Below are 22169 nucleotides of genomic sequence, written 5' to 3'. Positions count from 1 at the left end.
CAATGATTCTGCAATGCATTAGACTTTGACTAAGAGAGAAATAAGTAAAGAGAGAGGAAATGAACTTATTTTTACTTGGAGGTCCAGATACTTGTTTGAGCATCCTTGCATCATGTGATCGCTACTCCCAAGGTAAAGCCTGCACTTTTATTTATGCAAAAAATGAGGTTAGTAGAGGGGATTGTCAGACAGGATCTGTTAGGTTGTTGACTAGGTGAATTTGGTTGCTATACTAGGATATGGTATAATGTGCTTCTAAGGTTAGGATATTTATGATTTGGCTTGCACTACTACAGAGATGGTGACTGAGTTTTTAAATTCTTTTGAGTCTCTGCTGTTTTTAAACCTCGTTCAGAGAGACTGCCTACTGGTTTTGCTTGAGGACAAGCAAAATGATAAGTCTGATGGGGTTGATATACCATAGATTTTACCCACTTTTAGCCATGGTATATAAGTGTTTTAGATACTATTTAATAATCATTGGAGTATATTTAGAGTATTTACAGGTTCATGGACGATTTGGAGGAAAGTGGTGATTTTAGTGCCTTTTGGAGTATTTCGAAGTGCAGAACTGCACAAACACGTCAGATGTTTAGCTATGGATGGAGATCTTACCACTGTTAGATATTTCTCATCTTTTGACACAAGATAGAGCTTTGAGTTAGCTTTTCAATTCCACCATTTTGAGGTCAATCTGCAACCATTAGAAGAAGTTATGCCCGTTTTACTGAAGAGTGGTCAGTCTGCCTCGCGAGGGGAAGCTGTCGAGAAGAGAGCCATAAATCGATCGATGCAGCACACTGCAAATCGATCGATTTGGATGTCAGAATGCGGGTCGACTCTATTTTATGACCAAATTAAGCCCAGAAGCTATCACAAATTACTAATATGCCCTTGGTCGATCAGAAATCCTATTTATGTGTTTTCTAAGCTATTGTCGACGGGTACGCTCTTTTATGCTTCATATTATTCCAGAGAGAGAAAGGTTAGGATTGGAGAGAGAGATCTTAGCACCTTGAGAGAGGGAAGATCTTGAACTTCTTTTGTTTCTTGGTTTTATTCTGTTACTCTATTATTTATTTTATTGCAGTATAATTCATACCATCATAATGTTTCTTCTGAATATGTTTGAGTAGTTCTCTTGTTAGATTTAGGGTTTTCAAAGAGTGATTTATAGTTTGTTGAATTTAATATGTTGTTAGTGTGATTTAATTAGTTCTGCATTCAGTTAATCTTATCGTCTAGATACTTACGAGAGTATGGCTAGGTAGTTAGAGAATATATCAAATCTGTTCATAAAGCTTGCTGGAAAAAACATCGATCGACGCAATGATAGTTGTATCGATCGACACTCTGAAAGGTGTATCGATCGATGTTCATATAGAACCAACGATTGACACTTTCCCATGATCAATAACGAGAGTTGAGATCTGAGATTCAGTCATTAGATAATCTACACAACGAGAGTTGAATAGATTATACTTTAAAGTTTGAGTTCGAGAAAAGTTAATATTTATAAATCCATGGTAACTTAATTAGTTTGCTTACTTATCATACATGCAAATTTACTGAACCTAGCTATCTTCCCTGAATTGATAACAAACCTCATTATCTAAAATCGAACAATTGTCATGTTCGTCGATCGATATACTCTTCCAAATATCGATCGATTTTCCTGTTTGCACTTGAATAAATTTAAGTTATTGTTCTAAAACTTTTCAATCTAGCTTTATTTCGAAGACTATAAGATCTATTGTGTAATCCAAGAGTCTCTGTGGATTCGATCTCTAAATACTACAACTTGACCTCTTTTGATAAAAGTAAAGTTGCTTTAGGGTAATTTGAGCAAGTATCAATAACCAAGTAAAAATTTCAATTAAAAGATTCAAATTTGAAGGAGTTAATCTAGAGTGAAATGCGAGTGCTGCCGATCACAACCAAGCAATTTTTCAGGTTTTATGTAGCTCTATCTAGAACTCGGAATACTAGCTAGAACAACATACTGTTGTGTAGTTGTTCCTTTCACCAATCAGACTCAGCGCCTAAGATGTCGCTTGGTCTGAGATCTGATGATGAACCTTAATGAATAAATCCGATTTTTTCACAATGCACCTTAACAGCTACTTTCGTGTGGCAAAGGATGCAATGCTCTTTCATGAAAGATCTAGCAACCATTACACTGCACAAATTAGCCTAGGATCAGACGCTAGATGATCAGTTTAGCGCAAGCATTAAACAATGAATGAATGAAGATTTATTAAATGATAACCTATCTACGCTCAGTTGCGATAAGCACTCAGTCACCCTAGATCAACAATAGACTACTCAATCATGATGCAAGGAATAACAGCAGATGAAACTGAAATACTCATGATCAAATTAAGAAAAGATAAAACTAGGGTTCGTGTTGTCCTTCTCGATGAAAGAAGTGAAGCTGTCACCCTTGCAAAAGCTTGAATCCAAAAGTATGAAACTTGTCTTGTAAAACTAACGTAAAAGATAAAAAAAGATAGGAGGCGCTCTTTATAGGGAGGCGCCTTTCGGTAGAGAGATAGTAGGGCAGCTAGGGAAAATTCCCGAATTAGTTTGAGAGTTTCCTTATTTTTCGGGAACAACCTTAAGACCGCTCCGCCTGGTTACTCCGCTTGAGAACAGTCTCGTGACTGATCCTCTTGGATGTTCTCCGCAGGATTACTCTAAAAAGACATCTTTTCATCATTCACCCTCTCTTACTCTTCTACCAAATCCAGACATGTAATGGTTCAGAAAAGACTAGACTGACACGAGTTAGAAACATAAACTAATTGAAAAAATATATACAATCACAGTGAAGAACATGATGCAGACTACTGGGAAGAGAGAGCTTGGGAAAATTACTTAGAGAATGACAGATTTGCAAATCGACTCCCACAATCGATCGACATCAAACGCCCACCATCGATCGATAATCTACTACATCCAGCAAAACGACATCGTCCATCGATCGACATAGCCAGTATCACATCGATCGATATTAACGCGGACGACTTAAATGACAAAATCGGAATTTCACCGATTAGGACAACACATGGGTATAAAAGGTTGACAACTACAAACACGAAAATTCAAACATTTTCACCTTCTACCCAGCAGCTTCAAGCACTCAAAAACTTATCAATGGAGGACTGCAACAACATGAACAATCGATCCAACCATGCAGCTAGACGTGCACCATCGATCGCCACCACCACAACACCATCGATCGACGTCTTCAACAGAGCTCAATCTTGATTTCATGAACCTTATGAAGGAACGTTTCACTAACACCTGATGAATTTGGAATTTTCAGGGACACAGATGGCTATGCAAGAGCAATGGATGGAAGAGTTCTGCACATAACCAGAGAAGACATAGCAGACATCCTCCAAGTTGCTAATGGACCAGAAAACCTGTTCACACAGCAACGTAGCCATCCAGACATCCTAGCTCACGTCCAGGACAACCACCACGTCAACACAAGGGAGGATACAGTTCCTCAACACCTCGGTCAACCCAGGAGTTCCCCATTGATCGACTTAGTTTCATCACCATCGATCGACGGCGGATATCCCGGATCGATCGACATGCCAAGAGTCAGATCGCCCGACAGACGATTGGAGTTTGGACGACGTGCCTTCAGTACTGATGGATCCAGGAGATTCAAATGGGAAGCAAAAGATGAATATGGTGTCTACAGAGATGAGTTTGGCCATACTAGAGGAGTTGATGGTGAAATCATCCATGTTACCAAGGAGCAAGTAAAGAGAATTCTGGATAGAGCATCCCTTTTTCACAGAGGTTGCTTACGCCTTCCAGTACACACACGCCCTTACCATGCATACATACCACCACCAGTACCCTACAGTAGAGAGGAGATAGATGATATGGTGACTGATGTATGGAGAGCTCAGGCACACCTTGAGGCCAACATGCACACATTGGTGGAAGACACTTTCCAGCCTTTGGATGTCAGTTACAAGGACCTCCAGAATGATATTGCCAAGATAAGAGTGGAACTTGGAAACATATTAACCATGCTTGAGAAGGAAGCCACACCACCAATATCGACCGACAGAGTACCTGCACCATCGATCGACATCGGCAAGACTACATCCAAGGACCGACCAAAATGTTCATCACCTAAGAAAGATGAATGGGAGTTTGCTTACATCAATACACGGATTGGAGACGTCTACAGCCCTCTCAGCAACAATGTCGATCTTCTACAGAAAGAGCTAGCATCAATTCGTAAGAAAGATAAAGCTAAGAATGCTACTTTTCCACCGATCGACACATAGTCTTCTCCGTCGATCGACACAAGGTTCGCAGCACTGGAAGATAGGATGAAAGCATACGTGAAGAAGCATGAAAATTTCAGTGCACCTATCCTACGATTCCAGGATACACTGCCACGACAGCTGAACGAGCTACAAAAAGACATGAGCATAGTTCAAGATCATCTTGGTCTTCGTGACAGAAACGTAACATCGATCGACAGGCCTAGACCAATATCGATCGACATCAAGTCACCACCAGCGAAGAGAGCATGCACTACAGCAGAAGTTGATGAGATCAAAGATGAGCTGTACGAGGCTATGGATGCCATGGAGGAGAGACTCAACGAACGAAGTGATGACATTGACAACACTCTCAACGAAAGAGTGACCAACCTTTGTAGAGCTACTGGTCTTTTGAAGAATGAGATACGCAATATGCAGAGAATTCTTGAGTACCAAGGACAACGCTCAGAATCGATCGACACAGTTGATACTGAGTCGACCGACAGAACTCCCAGCGAACCGACCGACGCACAAGTTGTAGCATCGATCGATATCGAGACCTTGGCAGATCAAGATCAGCAGATTCATGACCAGCACGACAACGATCAACATGAAGAACTACCTGAGCATTCAAGATTTGACTTCTATCAGCATCAGTTTGACATGGAAGATTTGGACAGAAGATTGCGAGTCATCAAAGCAGATTTAGCAAAGATATATCTGAGATGGACAAGATCAGATAATGCCACAAGAAGCTTCACTGCTGCTGAGTCCAAAGATGAGGAAATGTTTGCCCACCAGCAAACAACAACCCCCACTGCACCCCATGAGTCACTCACCTACCACAGTCAAGCTAAATGAATATAACAAATCGCTGAGTGGGAGGCAACCCCCTATTAGGTTTTCTTTTATTTTCCTTTATTTTATTATTTTTCATTTTTGCTTTTATTTTTCGGATTTATTTTGCAATACCGTCGACCGACATTCACCATTCATATCGCTCGACACCACACGATCGTTACACGACCATTACTAACGATCGACGTATACCATTACGAATCGATCGAAACCTTGTCGATCAGGTTTATTCATTCAAACTTGTTATATTTATTAATTATGATTTATTTTCTTTACCTCACCACCGGCTGTGTTACACTGGGACAGTGTAATTTAAGTCTGGGGGAAGTTTACTAATATGTCTTTTTATTTTGGTTTTTATTTAAATTGTTTTTCAAAATTTTTTTTCGCATAAGTATTAAATAGGAACATTGATATAGATTTATATTTGATTGTCTGACCACTCTTCAGCACCATTCTAGATTACTGATTGCAGATAGTACTAAGGATGCTAAAGTGGATCAACCTGTCATCTATATTCACTAGCTAAGATTGTTTGAAGGAACCAAGCTGACCTCCAACACTAATACTGACTTATTTGCTTGTCTTGTGGCTTGGAAATCACTGGATCGGAATCCTCTTAGAAGTCTGGAAGGTAAAAAGTCTGTGTGTTTCTGGTTCCCTTCCTTCTCTCTCTTCAGCGTCTCGAGATCTAAGTTTATGTTATAAAAGATTGAAATGATTCTTGAGAGGCAGATGGGTAGGAGTGTCTTCTGCGACCCCAGTATTCTAAATCTCAAGGATGATCACACATTGTGGAAACGAGGGATAGGTAAATTACCAAAGACCCCATTATTCGCTACACTTTGTCAGAAATGTATGAGTTACAATGCAAATGTCAATGAAATGGACTAGATGACCTTTGTAGCATCGAAACCTGTTGAAATTGAAACTAATAAGAGATTCAGAGAAGAGAGATGAGGGGAGAAAGGGATCAGAGAAGACTACCTGTGTGTTCAGATACTTGTTTGAGTTGAATCCATATGTCCTTTGATCGATACTCCAAAGGTAAAGCCTGCACTTTTATTTTATGTTAAGAAATGAGGTTAGTAGAGGGGAATGTCAGATGAGATTTGCTAAGTTGTTGACTAGATGAGTTTGGTTGCTAAGCTAGGATAAGACATAATGAACTTCTGTGATTAGGATGTTTAGACATGAATTGCAAACCTATAGAGTGATGACTTCAGTATTTTGAATCTTTGAGTTCCCCTCGTTTTCAAACCTTTTCCAAAGACTACTGTTTTTGCTTGAGGACAAGCAAAGGAGTAAGTCTGGGGGAGTTGATATACCATGGATTTTACCCGTTTTTAACCATGGTATACTAGTATTTTATTATATATTTAATCTATTTTCTAGCATGTTAGGTATGTTTTCAGGTTCAGGAGCATTTCGTGAGAAAGTGATGTTTTGGAGCATTTTGGAGTACAAGAGATGATATACCCGAGTTGACCATACAAGACCAAGTCGGAAGTCAACATTGCGATTATAATCGATCGATACTCATCCAGAGTTACCGATTGATGTAGCTGAGAAGATCCGCGTACTAGAAGATTATAATCGATCGATACACATCAGTGTTGTCGATCGATATCGAGGACGAAATGGTTTAGCCGACAACTTCACCAAGACTTCACCAAATTACGAGATTGCCCCTGACGAGTTTTTAACCTAATGGAAATGCTTAAATATTCCTGCTAAGTGTTTTTTGACGGCAAGCTTTTAACAACCTTCAAGAGAAAAGCAGAGAGTGTGAGAGAGAGACTAGAGTTTTATATTGTTTTGAGAGATTGGAGAGATTTCTCATCTCCTTTTGTATTTCTACTTATTTCTATCTATGCAATTCTTTCATCTATCCATTGTCATGAATTGCTTAGCTATGTCTGAGTAGTCTACTTGTTAGATCTAGGGTTTAAATAGGTTTGTGGGATTAGCCCCAAACTATAATTGCTAAGTTGTGGTACTCATTAAATGGATTGCACCCTATGCTTGTTTTAGATTAGCTAACTAGAACATAGATCACTAGGATCTTTGATTATCTTGAATTATCCATTTGAGCTAGCTTGTCTCCCATTGAGAAGAGCGACAGCTCCTCCTTGAGACCTAGTGTTCACTATCGGCTCGCGCCTAGGCATATCTAGAAGCCGTCGATTGATATCCGGACAGGTGAATTGATCGGCGCTGCGAAAGGTGTATCGCTCGATATCTCAAAAGGATATCGATCGACTCTTTTTCTGCGCCAACATTACGACATTGAGGCCAGAGATCTAGATTATTTAACCAGTGATATTTCACTTGAGTTAAGCGGCTGAGTTCTATAGTATCATGCAAGCAACTTGTTAAAGCATTTATAGAGATTATAATCTCCATTCCTGAATAAAAATCCTATGTCTAGCACTCTTTATCACATTTAAACAACCCATCATATTGTTAGTTAGAGCAACTACCTTGCTCATTTTAGGAATTGTTACTTTTATTTATATCATATAAACCAACTTCACCTAGGATTGATTAGTAGATTTTATTTAATTGGTTCCCTAGCTCCTCGTGATTCGATCCCTAAGTACTACAGCTGTACCTCTTATTTGAGAGAGTAAGCTCTACTGGGTAATTTGAGCACTATCAAGATGGTACCCTGGGTTTGTTTTCACGGGCTGAATGGGTATCACTTTGTCTCGGTGCATCTCGTCCTCAACGCCCGTGTACAGCACCTGCAGCTCTCTGTTTGTAACCTTGGAAGTTGATTCCTTAGCGAACAGTATGTTTGCTATGATCTTGGTGAGAATCCTCAGAGAGGGGTTCCTGATCTTCGACTGGTAAGCCTTGCGAGATGTGAATGTTCCGCTTGCAATGAGATCCTAAAAGACGTTTGCAGGCGTGAACTTCTTTTCAACTGCAACCTTCTTAGTTGTGTCTGCGATCTCATAGATTTCATTGAGATCATAGAGAGATCGAGCAGAGCTTTCCGTCAGCCATGAAAGAGAAGGAACAGTTCTCGTATGTTGGCGCAGTAGGATTTCCGTAACTGATCTGAGCTGTTGCGAGCACCTGTCTAACCAGGCCTGGGTAGAGAACGTGGGGTTGGTAGCAGAGAGGAGCAGTGCCCATTGCTTGGAGTGTATCAAACACATCTGTGTCGAGCCCAAGTGCAGCTAGTGTATATGCGTGTGCGAAGACAGGGGGTAAGATCTCTGCGCTTCGAAGCCGATTGTACCTTGCCGCAGATTCCTTGTCCTGTCCCTCACAGTTGTAGTCGAGGAGCAGTGGGTCATTAATATCGATTGGATGACCTTCATTCTTGTTAGGCCATGGGTATGAGGCTGGAGCACTGTGGTTCGGAGGGGGTGTATTGTTTCCGTGGGTGACTTTGGAAGACTTGAGTGCTCTTAGCTTGGTGCGTGGTGGCATCTGCAAAATAGAAACAAAATCTCTCTATTAGCACTGTTTAACGGTTATTTTAGAAATGATGGAACATTACCAATCTCTCAATTAAAACAAGTCCATCGATTTCTAAACAACCTATTAGTTTCCATATCTAGCAATCCGCTAATCAGTTCTACACAACATGTTTACTCAAGCGGTCTAATCAAGTACCCAAATTAGCAAACAAATCGGTTCATATCTCTTTTCTATTAATCCAAAATCGATCCTAGTAGAAAGATTGAAATCGATTATGGACTACATCTGGGATCAATAATTAAGCAATAGAGATAAGAGAGTCAAGGAAGACTCTTCAATTTCGCGATTTGTGTATGCCAAGAGGGAGGAGACTAGGCGGTTACCTTGCTTGGTTTTGATTCCTGCAAAAACAACCCGATCTCTAGAGAATCCTAGAGGTTATAACTTAAAATTCAGAAGATGAAGTTGGGAGATGAGAGGTTTTCGATTTAGGGTTCTTTGGTAGGGAGGAATGTTTTGCGCCGAGAGAGAATTAGTGGGGAAGTGGGGTAAGTTGTCGTTAAATAGGCAAACCCTAACCGCTTCCCTTTCCTCTTTTTTTTTTAATTTATTTTTTATTTATTTTTTTGGTTCGAGAACTTACCTGGGAACAGTCGGGTAGAGCGGTTGTTCCAATTACGGATCATACACCTGAATGTTCTACTGGGAACATCTCGGGTTTTCTTGTTTTTATGACCAGCATGTTAGTTCTTAAGAAATTAAAGACAGAAAAAATAATATATACATTCACCAGTGGGTTGCCTCCCACCAAGCGCTTGGTTAAAGTCACTAGCTTGACTTTGGTAAGCCGGTTAGGCTAAAGAGGATCGCTCAAGGGTATTTCTACACCTTTGATGATGGTTATGTCAGCAAGATAAGGCTTGAGGCGCTGAACATTAACAACAAACTCTCCTCCTCTTTTATCCAACAACACAATAGCTCCATAGGGACGGACTTCCTTGATGGTGAAAGGCCTAGACCATCTGGATTTAAGCTTTTCAGGGAACAACTTGACCCTGGAGTTGAAAATTAGGACCTGATCATTTGGAGCGAAGCTTCTGCTGATGATCCGCTTTTCATGGTATGCCTTGGTCTTCTCCTTGTAGATTTTGGAGCTTTCATAGGCAAGATGCCTTATTTCTTCTAACTCATGGATTTGGAGTGTTCTCTTCTCCTTGGCTGATTTGATGTCAAAGTTCAGCAATTTAACAATCCAAGCAGCCTTATGCTCCAGTTCAACAGGAAGGTGGCACGCTTTGTCATAGACCAAATGATATGTAGTGGTCCCTAAAGGCGTCTTGTAAGCTGTTATGTAGGTCCAGAGAGCATCGTCAAGCTTGAGCGACCATTCCTTACGCGTGGTGTTGACTGTCTTTTGCATGATGTTTTTGATCTCTCTATTTCAGACTTCGACTTGGCCACTCGTTTGGGGATGATAAGCTGTTGCTACCTTGTGCTTCACACCATTCTTCCTTAACAATCCTTGGAACACCTTGTTAATAAAGTGGGTTCCGCCATCGCTTATGACCACTCTAGGTACTACAAACCTTGGAAAGATGATGGAATTGAACATCTTGGTCACTACACGGGCGTCATTTGTTGGGATGGCTATCGCTTCTACCCACTTAGAGACATAATCCACTGCAACGAGGATGTACTCATTCTTATATGAGGGTGGGAACGGTCTCATGACGTCGATCTCCCAACAGTCGAACACGCTGAACAGACCAATCGCGTTGACGTATTCCACTAAGTGTCCCTCGTCAAGAGCAGTCTCGTCTGAGATTTTTATCCTGGACAGATGGTCAGCCACACCGTTATCAACCCCTTTCTTGTCTCTTATTTATAGATCGATTATTGGAGCAAAAGAATCCATTTTAAAAGGCGTGGTTTAGCATTTTTCTTTGTGAGCAGGTACCTCAAAGCTGCATGGTCTGTATGTACTATCACCTTAAATCCAACTAGGAAGGATCTGAACTTCTCAAAAGTATAAACAATGGCCAGAAGGCGGCACTAAGCTTCATCCACTGTTCTGCTCGGACAGTATATCCCGTGCAGCTTCTTGTCCTTCCGCTGTCCAAGAACTGCTCCTACTGCAAAGTCACTCGCGTCTGTCATGATCTCAATAGGGAGGTCCCAGTCTGGAGGTTGGACAATCGGTGCACTGACTAGAGCTCCTTTGATTGTGTGGAACACAACTAAACACTCGCTATCAAAATCGAACATGGTCTCTTTGCAGAGCAGCCTAGTGAGTGGTCTTGCGATTTTCGAAAAGTCTTGGATGAACCTCCTATAGAAACCAGCATGCCCCCAAGGAGCGTCTAATTCCTTTCAATGTAGTCGGCGGTTGCAGACTCATCATCACTTTGATTTTTGCCTTGTCTACTTCGATTCCCTTTTTTGATATTTTATGTTCCAGAACAATCTCATCTCTGACTATGAAGTGACATTTCTCCCAGTTCAGCACAAGATGCTTCTCCTCGCATCTCTTCAAAATCCTTTACAAGATTGATAAACATACATGAAAGGAGCTTCCATAGACACTGAAATCGTCCATGAAAACCTCCATTATGTCTTCAATTAGATAAGTTAAAATGGTATCATGCATCGCTGGAAGGTCGCCGGAGCATTGCACAGACTGAAAAGCATCCTTCTGTATGCGTATGTTCCGTACGGGAACGTGAAAGTCGTCTTCTCATGATCGTCTGGGTGGATGAGAATTTGAAAGAAACTTGAATAACTATCTAAAAAGTAGTAGTATGGATGGTAGCCAATCTTTCGAGCATTTGATCAATGAAAAAAAGGGAAAAGTGATCCTTGCGAGTTGCAACATTCAATTTACGAAAATCAATGCACATGTAATGACCAGTTACTGTTCTAGTAAGGATCAATTCATTTTTTTCATTTGTTATGACAGTAATTCTTCCATTCTTAGGTACTACATGAACATGGCTAACCACTTACTGTCAGAGATGACATAATCAACTCACGAGCAAGCTTAGTATATTACTAGCTAGCTTAGCGTATATGGGGCCTAAATTTGGTCCAAGGATAGATAGCAAAAACTAGTTTCAAACCAAATCTAGACAAACCACAAGTGCCTCAAGATTCCATCAATTGTCAACGAGTAAGAAAGGCGACAGTAGCTTGTACAGAAAGAGTAATACTTCTAGTAAATACAAACAAGACAAAACAATCAAAATACAACAAGAAACCCAATGCACATCGAGTCACATACACCACGTAAAAAAGAAAAAAAGAAAGCAGTCCCTCAAAATGTTTCTGATTATATAACCAAATTTACTTGGAAGTCCCCAAGCTTCATTCATGGAGATGAACCGCTTCTTGTAGAACGATACATAGTGCCAAAATCCAAACACAAACGTTGATCTCTTTTGTCGCCCCAACCTCCCCAACCTTTGAAACCAGCTTTATAACCAGCTTGGTGTTTAAACACCCGAACTCCCCATTCTTCTTTAATGTTCACAACTTTATCTGTTTCCTTAACCTCGATATTTACCACCCCATTGTCGATACAATCTCCTTCCTCTCCTCTACCTTGATGCAATCCACATTTTCCAAAGTGAACCGCACTTGTCCTAGGCCCTCTCAATGTGTAAACAGGGGAACCAAACGAGGGGAAAACCGTCGCCCACATGGTTATATCCCAATTGTAATCATCAAAGAAACAAAACTCTCTCGCTTTCTGGTGTATATTCTCCCACACACTTCTGTTAAAAGAGTACCCAACATTACCCATTCTCTCTGCAACCAAAAACTCAAGCCCTTCTCCTCTCGACTTAACATCAGATGGTGCTAAATTAGCAGCAAAGCAGTCAGGACATTTTGCGGGTTTCAGCCTCGTGAGAGTCTGAATATTACGGTAAGCATTAGGAAAAAGAAAATGATCTTCTTCGATGAAAAGGATATGACCCTCGTGATCTTTAGTCTCCACCAATCCATCCCATACAGTGTTCATCATCCACCACCAGTGATGCTTCAAAGATACAATCTTTGGAGACCGGTGATTCCCGTACTGATCTGGATTGCCTTCACAACGTGTCTTTGCCTCATCACCCTTGTTCTTACAGTCATTCGGAGTCACACCAGGGAAACTACCTTGAAATATGTGAGGAGAATAGGGAGAGAATATCTGTTTTACCTGACAGAACTCAATACTCTCCACAATCTTGTTCATCTCGTCAAAGTAACCATCATGGCTAACTATCAACAATGTCTCGCTTATTCCTTTAACCTTGGACAAACTATCCACAGTTACTCGTAAATACTGAGCCCGGTTGTGCACGTATAAGACAATAACCACGTGGTCTTTCGCTAAATTCGGGTACAGATCTAGATTCCTCGGAGGTAAAAGGTTCCTTTTATGCAACCTAAGCGACATTCTATTCTCTCTAGCAACCCTTAGCAATGAAGCATTAAGGTTACCTTCCAAATCTTTGTCTAAACTATCCAAACCACTGTCGGAGAATCTCCTATTCGAAGCTGTTCTGGGTACAGACACCAACATGAGAACTATAGAGACTGTAACTGCAAATAGAATCCCGACACGACATAAAGCCGTGTCTTTCAATCTCTGCTTCTTCCAAGGATTTGCCATCAGCACAAACTACTAAAACTTAAAAAAAAAACAACCCAACTCTTAAATATCCAAAAACTTTCTAACCTCTGCAAAAAGGTGCTTCCTTTAGAAGTCTTCACTGAGAAAGACTCGAGCTTCGACTTCGGATCGCGAATCAAGATTTTACAGAAGCAGTTTCTTGGAGATGGGTAATCGGTGAAACGAGAGACTTCAAGGGAAGACTCTTCAAGAAAAGTGGGCCGAGTCTTCTTAACGTGACTCTGGGTTTCGCTTTTTTTCTTGTCACTTAAATTGATTGTTGCTTCAAATTTACTTTTCTGCCATCCTATTCTGACTGCTGTTTTTCTTTTTTCTTCAAATCGTTTCTCAAAATAAGCAGCACATCGAAACACCAAAAATATTATTTTGCCTAAATTGCATTTTCCATGACGCATTTCATTCAACCACTTTGATTAGGAAATGGTTCTCTTCAACGATTAACTAGATTTTAACCTGCACAACTGTGATAATTATTTTTATTTTATACATACAAATATTTGCTTTACATGATTAATAGTTTATAATTTTAATATTTATCATATTGCTAGAGTTTAATATAATATTTTCAAGCACAACAATTTCATAATTTGCATGCAGCAATTTAATTTATTGTTTTAAATTATTAGTTATATTTTTAATTAAAACATGAATATTATCGAAAACTTTACATTATGTGATATTTACGATAAATTATGTTCAATTTAATATTCCTTAGATATTAACTTTTAAGATTGTACTTGTATTTTTTTTGACGGATTGTACTTTTATTTTAGGTTTTGGTCATATATATATATATATATATATATATATATATATATATTATATATATATATATGTATATATATATTAACTGAATTATTTGTATGAACTAAATCTTTGACCGAATAACATATACTAAGTGTAACTTATAAAATAAATGTTTCATCTAAATTATTAAACCAGTTGTTGTTCATACTGATCTGGAACTCCTAGTATGGTTAAAAAAGTCATTATGAGTCTATTTAAGTATATAACAAAAAAAAAAATAAACCAGAAATTTTAATGCATTGTATTTTTTGTCCTTTTAAACCTAAATTTTCTCTTTATTATTTATATTTTTTTAGGTTTCCTATATTGTCTATTGGTGATTTAGACTTTTTACCCCAAAAATCTTGAATTATTTGTAATGAACTTTTCAGTTTTAATATTTAATATTTTTTATTTGCAATTCTTCATCTTTCATATATAATCATTATATAATCAACACTTAAACCTAAATATACATTTGAAAATAAACAAACTGAAAATAAAAATATTCACTAAAGATATATTTTTCCTAATGACATTAATTGGTACACTTATTTGACTTTCAAAATTGCACAAGATAAAACCAACAAAAACAATTACATTAATGAATAATATATGAATATAGATTATATAAAAATGAGCATGCTTATCTTTTTGTAAACAAAACAGTCATATACTTGTATTATTAAAATATAAAATTAAACAGGCTACTATATTTAATAACAGAAACTAAATGCACTTTCATAATAACATTTGTAGGCAGGTCATTCACATTGATAGCATATTTTCAACAGTGTGGTACAAATTTCTGAATTAACAAATCTGAAATTTTAGAGATCAAAAATTTACTTAAAAAATATTAGTTAAATTAATATCACAAATTTAATACAAAATATTACATGACTTTAATATAATTACATAATTAGTTAGATACTTAAAAGGTTTTTTTTAGTAAAAATGAAATATACATTTATATGTTAAACAATTACGAAATTAAATAAATGTATAAAAGGTTTGTTTAAGTTGAAAACATTATATTTATATTTTAAATAAATACAAAGTAATTACATATTTTAAATTTTATTTTTTAATAAAAATAAAATATATGTTTATATTGTAAATAAAAAAATATGAAAAGATTTTGTTCAGATGTAGATGAGAGAAAATATAGGAATATCTATTTGATTCTTTAGAATAATTAAAAAAATTCAAATATATATACAAAAACTTCATTTAAGTAATTTTCTAAAAGATGGTCCAAATAGAAAAATCATACATGAAAAAAGTTATGATTTCTCTTTTAATAGAATATATATCTTACTTCACTTACACACGACTATATAACTCTCTGACCTCCAAGGCATTTCAATTTAGTAACTACTAGTATATCTCCTGTGCCGGTCAATTTCATTGTTTTTTAAATTATATGATCATAAAATTATAATGACCATCAAAACAAACCATCTTTTTAGTTACATAATTTAATAACTTGGATAACACATTGATATATAAACTTGACCATCAAAACAAACTATCATTTTTGGTTACATATTTAAATAACTTGGATAACACATTGATATATAAACTTAAAAAGTGCTGTATTCAAATAAAGTGGTTAGAATCACTAAAACAATTTCTATAATTTTGTTTTTTTAAAGATGAATAAACCATAATTTTTTTCATCAAACGACTATTCTATTACTCAAGCATGAGATGGTCTGAAAAACCAGACCAGAACAGAACAACCAATGTAATACAATTCCCTATAGAAGCATCTTGCTATCTTAGCTAATGAATCAGATGATACATTCTGAGATCGAGGAACATAAATCAATGTGAACTCTGTGAATCTTTCTTTCAACTTCATCAGCTCTTTCAGCTCAGTGGAGAAGCTCGGCCATGTGTTAGGATCTTGGATCATCGCTATTAAATCTTTACAATCCGTGCCAAAAGATTGACAAGTCGACATTTTTAACATGCACTCCATTGCCCATGTTAAAGCCTCGAGTTCCGAATGTAGTGGTGAGATACGTCTTGTTTGATTCCTTGCGCCCAGTAGCTGAATTCCTCCTCTTGAGTTTGTCCATGTCCATCCATAACAACTAAAGAGTGCATCATGAGTCCATGAACCATCTATCATGCATCTCTCAATGAGTGGGACTCTCTGCGTAGTTTGTACCTCCAATGGTTCTTGTTTTCGGTTTGCTTCAAACCAGGCATGGCATTTAGATTATGCATGTCGGACAGATTCCAAGAGGTCTATCCCCCTGAATAGTTTGTCGTTCTGTGCCTTCCAGATGTACCACATTATCCAAAGATATGGATCCCTATCCAATTCTGGATCTTCAATATCATTTTTCCGCTATAACAGGTAATCCATATTGGCATATCTACTAGTATTGGGGAACACTGTCGGTGGAGTTGGGGTTGCTGCGTGAGCCCATGACTGTAAAGCTGAGGGGGAATTCGAATATGGCATGGTTAATAGTCTCGTCTTCTTCACCACATCTAGGACAATGATTATCACATCGCATATGACGATGATTCAAATTACTTGTCACCGCAAGTTGTCCAGAGGTCGTTTGCCAAATGAAATGTCTGATTTTTGGAGGAGCTTTTATCTTGCAGGCAAAGGCCTGGAGCTTTGTTATACTAGGTTCTTGTACTTCCTGCTCCTATACTCTAAGCATATTTTTTGCTACCCAGTATCCGGACTTTACAGTATACATCCGAATTCTGGTAAAGTTCCAACAATATTTGTCTCGATGATAATCATGGCTTATGGCCAATGATTGAATTAATGATATGTCCTCTTGATTGACATAGTTTTCTAGAATCCCCAGGTTCCATCTTTTTGGCTATATTATCATCAATTGATTGCAGACATCATATGGTGAACCACTGGTGCAACATGCCAAGCCGGTCTCGAATGTATCGTTGGAATCCATAGATCTTCCGAGATTCTTATCTCATGTCTGGAATGTACTTTTTGCCTAATTCCCAATGTCACTAATGTCTTTGCAACATTATACTCGTCCACCCATAAGAGGGATTCGTTGATTTGTTTATTCGCAAAGGCGAACTACATCAGAAGTATTTTCCTCTTAGAACTCTTGCCAACAAGGAATCCGGAAACTGCATTAGACGCCAGAGTTGTTTCCTCAGGAGAGCTAGATTGAATTCATGAATTAATCTGAATCCAATTCTCCCCCTTCTTCTCGCGATTTACATAGCTTCTTCCACTTTACCCAATGTATACCTCTTTTGGGTAGGTTTGAGCCTTCACTAATTACTTAACTCAATGTATACCACTTTACCCAATGTATACCTCTTTTGGGTAGGTTTGAGCCTTCACCCAATGTATCAACAACTTCACGCTCAAATATGCCATTAAGCGGATACATATCAAAGGCAAAGCCTTCACTAATTACTTGAAGGAATTTGTCTGTTATCGTCGATACATGTCATGAATCAAACTTTCATAATGCGTGATGCTAAAGAAAAAGCTTATGACGGAGCTTGAATCTGAACTGAAGGACCAGGAGCTCAAATGCGACATTGTAGACCACTCGCCTAAGTGACCATGAGAAACATTTCAGTAAAGCCAAAGTCAGTTTGGGTCATTATTTTTTCAAAGATAGTCCAATCAGCCACACATTCTCAAACATATCGATCTAGTTCAATGATATGCTCAAATTGCCCCAAGATGAATAATGAATAATGTTAAAGAAATAGATCAAAACAAATAAATAAAATTGATTTGTAAATAGATGGTAAAAGTGCTAGATATAGGATATCAAACATATCATCAGAACTCAAATAAATAGTTGCTAAGGGTATTAGATTCGTAAGTAACCATCCAATTCTCGTTGAGATTACTATCAAATGTCTAAATCATCAATGTCCAAAATCTTGTTGTCATTATTATTACTCTGCAAAATCATTAATTACCAATTTGATATGTCCACTAAAATCCTAGACAAACTGTCATTGTGAATAGAGACTAAGCTCAAAAGGATTCAGTTCAGGTGTTGATCACACTCTCGTGTCTCAAAAATATTATAAGATTAAGTTTCTAATTAATTACTCCGAAACAAGCAATAAAATTAATCATGGTGAAGGATGCAATATGATTACCCTAGCAGTTCTATAAATCACAAGTTCATCAATACCCTGAAAAATCCATAAATCTAACAATGAAACTACTCAGACATGATCATGGAAAACAACATAAAATAATAAGAGTAAGAAATAATGGAGTTCCAATCAATCTCTGAAGGAGCCTCGAACTTCTCACCAAAACCTCTCTAATGTAAAATAAACATAAACAATGGCTGAAAATAGAAAAATATAGGTTAAACCCGTTCAGGGGTCTCTTTTCAAAATAGGAAAACTTATGGACCAAAACTGCAATTATTAATTCTCCGGTCAGCTGGCTCTGAAACTGGGGGTGTCAAGCGACACACACAATGGTGTTGATCAACACCGATTGTAAGTCTTGATTCCAGTTACAATATCTTAGGTTTTCTTCACTTTAATCTCCAAATCGCTACACAATCTCCATAATACTCCAAAACGTATCTAGACATGAAATGATCTTAAAACAGATTCAAAATATAACATAAACACTCTGTAAAGGACTTATACCATGGTCTAAAAGTCTAAAAGTCATGGTATACCCACTTATCCTTCAATTTGCCCTCAAGCAAACATAGAATGAACATGTGGAAGAGGTTTGAAAAAGCAAGGACTCACCTTTCTTTAGAACCACTAACATCACCTCTGCAGTTTACCAAGCAACATCAATCAGTACAAACTTTAGAAGGAACTTCCATGTACTTAGCCTCAGCTTAGCAACCCGACTATATAGCCTACATCTCACCAGATACCATCTGACACACGTCTCTACTAACTCCATTTCTGAAATAATGTGTAGGCTCATCTTGGAGTATCCATCACCAAATTCATGGACTCAACGCATCCAAGTATCTGATCACACAAGCAGTTTTCTATGATTTCCACTATATTTTTCACATTTTTGTCGATTCTCATCTATTTTTTTCTAATTCATATTTGGTTACATCTGACAAAGATGTAGGCGAATAATAGGGTCAAAATAAAATTTAATACCCCTCGCTTCCATTGTCATTCAATTGAAATGGAATAATGGGGTTCTTGAAATTTTCATATCCCGCTAGTTCTCAAGAAATCATCTCAATCTTTTATACATCAAAAGTGTCAAGAGAGGAGAACCCTACTCACACAGACATGCCTTTCGGACTTGAACAAGGAATCTGATCTAGTGTACACCAAGCCCCAAAACAAGCAAATTGAGTAGATTAAGGTTAAAAGGCAGTTTTGGTTCCTTGAGACATTCTTAGCAAGCATGGATGTTTCTGGTAGGTTGATCCACCTTGGTGTTCCATTCAGCACATCCTGCAGTCATTAACTCAAAGAATGATGCTAGAGAGAGTGGTTAGGAAGTCAGTTGCAAGAAAAAGTTCATCACCCCCAACTGCCTCTATTTTGACTAAACAAAACGGCACAACTGACACTCAAAACAAAACACAGCATCAGTAAAAACTTCTCCAGACCTGAAAAGTACAGTCACAATGTTATAAAATCTGAAATTTGGAAAAGAAATTAAATAAAAACATTAAAATTTTTAACAAGGAAACTCGAGCATCTCTGTATTTGGTAGTGAGTGTCGACTGACACAGTTAAGTGCCGATCTATGCTCGTGTTAAATACTGTCGACCAACATTGGCCTCATGTCGATCGATCTTGGTACCTATTATTGGGTTGCCTCCCACTCAGTGCTTGTTTATAGTTTTTAGCTTGATGTTAGGAGTTCAGGATCAGACTTGAGGCAAATGAGAACTTGTTGGAAAATAAGTCTCAACATCTTCTGCAGTCATTTCGAAACACTAGCCCACAAAGCTCCTTATGGCATCACTACCTCTTGCTCTCTGATGTTCTTCTCTCCTCACAGTAGCATCAATCTGATCCACTCGAACTTTCCAGAATCCTCACACGGTTACTTACCTACCCAATCTTTTTATTCAGATGGATGTAGGTTGCATCCAGCTTTCCAAATAAATCATCTATCATTCGATCTTGTTATAATGATTTTTTTTTCAGCATAGCCTATTGCTTCTTCTACTTTCTGTTGATGGAATCTGATAAAACAAGGCACCAAAGTTCCTCTGAAAGGGTCTTGCAGCCTCATGTGTCATGTGATTCTCATTTCCTACACTCATAGCCATAATGAGTATACCAGAAATTGCACCCTATGCTGCATCAATAAGTTTCCCTTTTATTGTGCGAGCCTGACCCTCTTGATCTCTATAGATCCCGTAGTCATCAGCTTGTAGGAATATCTTTTGCAGTCCCTAAGGAATTCACCTTGAAGAAGTAGCAAAATCAAACGCTGAAGCCGCCATTTGCTCTGAAATTTGTGTAGTGTCGATCGACACTGCTTTTGTGTCTGTACTATCTCGATCTGAATCAACACCAATATCAGCTACAAATCTTGGATCATCACCAACCTCAACGTAGGATGTGGTCTCTCTCATTCTAAACACATGAATATGGTCATATAAAACGTTCTTATTGACGAACGTCAGACACAATTTATTTGTCTGCATATTGCAAAATGCTTCTATTGTAGCCATGAAAACTCTTCCAAGCAGAAATGTGGTTTTCCATTCTATGTGGATGTCCATTCTGGTAGATCATACTATGGAGACATCGACCATAGTTTGTCTGGTGTTGATCAATGTTCATGGAGTGTCGATCGACACTTGCAGGGTTTCATAAGGGGGTTTATCAACACTTGTTGCCTGTCAAGATCTCTCAGAATCTTCAAGGGGTGTCGCTCGACACCAGTGAGTATTTCCAAATGACATAGAACTTTTAACCTCAAAGTCACCCTATCCAAGCTTCTCATGCTTCACCACTTGCCAAAAATCATCCTTAACGATGGATTTTTGTGGTGCCTTTGCCCAGCTTCGCCTTTTCCTTTCACCAATGCTTCTTGCTTCTTCACGGCTTCATTGATTTTGACAACCTGAGTTTCAAAATTCTTCACATGGGTGTTTATAGCCTCAAATTTGTTGTTTAGCTCAATGCACCCATCATCCAGTTTCTTAATGAAATATTATTCAATCATAGACTCCAATTTGCTTTCATAAGTTGCTGCATCAAGAGTTTGATAAGAAGAAGCTCCACAACTTTTGGTGAAGGGCTTTTGGTACTACGAGGTTTGGTTGTTCATGTAGTTACTTCTCGGGCATGCACCATTGAATTTCTTGTTTCCTTGTTTATTTCCAAACTTTTGATTTTGAAAACTAGTTCCATTAACAAAATTCACATCTTCCTCTTCTTCTTTCTGCTTGGTAGTCTTAGCAGCCTCTACAACTTATGTGAAGCTAACCTATTTCTTGAGAAGATTGTGAACTGTGCCCTGCTTTGCATTCCATTCAGCCATCTGACTCTTATCCAAGCTATCAGCAGAGTTCTTTTTCTCGTAGTCAGTGTTCTTGGTAACATTGTTAGATGTAAAGTTCTCAACAAGTTTCACAACCTCTTATGGATTCATGGTGTTGAAATTCCCTTCGCTAGCTGTGTCAAGGGACATCTGATAAACCAGTGAAAAACCTCGAAGATGCACCTCGTTGAACCCATGGTGTAGAAAATCCTGCTGATATGACCTGAATATGATCCATGAGCTCTTGAATCATGCAGTGGGTCCTTGAGTGAACATGGATATCATGTTTCTCATTCTTCAGATCTAGTGTCATGATATACCATGGTTTTACCACTTTTGACCATGGTATAATTCATTTTTAGAGTATTATATATTTGGAGTCGTTTTATAGTCTTTTCAGGTTTATGTATGTTTTGGGAAACTTTAGAGATTCTAGAATTAATTCAGATGCAGAATTGCACAAATTGAGAAGGATTACATATGGTGAGATTGATCTTATTTTTTTACACAGGATATAGATTTGAGTTTTATTTACAGTGCCACCGGTTTGTGGTCAGTCAGGATCTTAGATCAAAAGTCATGCTCGTATACTGAAACATAGTGTGTCTGACGCGAGAAGAGGGGG

The 22169-nt window shown here is 38.0% G+C and overlaps 2 protein-coding genes across 2 annotated transcripts; both read right to left on the bottom strand.

Moving 5' to 3' along the window:
- Window positions 1–9447: 9447 nt before the first annotated feature.
- Window positions 9448–10011, bottom strand: LOC108858278 (uncharacterized). Its single transcript, XM_018632231.1, has one exon. It carries the CDS (start codon window positions 10009–10011, stop codon window positions 9448–9450), a length of 564 nt encoding a protein of 187 aa, XP_018487733.1.
- Window positions 10012–11728: 1717 nt separating this feature from the next.
- Window positions 11729–13548, bottom strand: LOC108863470 (alpha-1,6-mannosyl-glycoprotein 2-beta-N-acetylglucosaminyltransferase). Its single transcript, XM_018637904.2, has one exon. The coding sequence runs from the start codon at window positions 13246–13248 to the stop codon at window positions 11956–11958; it is 1293 nt and encodes a 430-aa protein (XP_018493406.1). The 5' UTR covers window positions 13249–13548; the 3' UTR covers window positions 11729–11955.
- Window positions 13549–22169: the final 8621 nt, after the last annotated feature.

Source organism: Raphanus sativus, chromosome 5, assembly GCF_000801105.2.
Source record: "Raphanus sativus cultivar WK10039 chromosome 5, ASM80110v3, whole genome shotgun sequence".
Lineage (NCBI taxonomy): Eukaryota > Viridiplantae > Streptophyta > Magnoliopsida > Brassicales > Brassicaceae > Raphanus > Raphanus sativus.
This window is presented reverse-complemented; position numbering and strand designations above follow the sequence as displayed.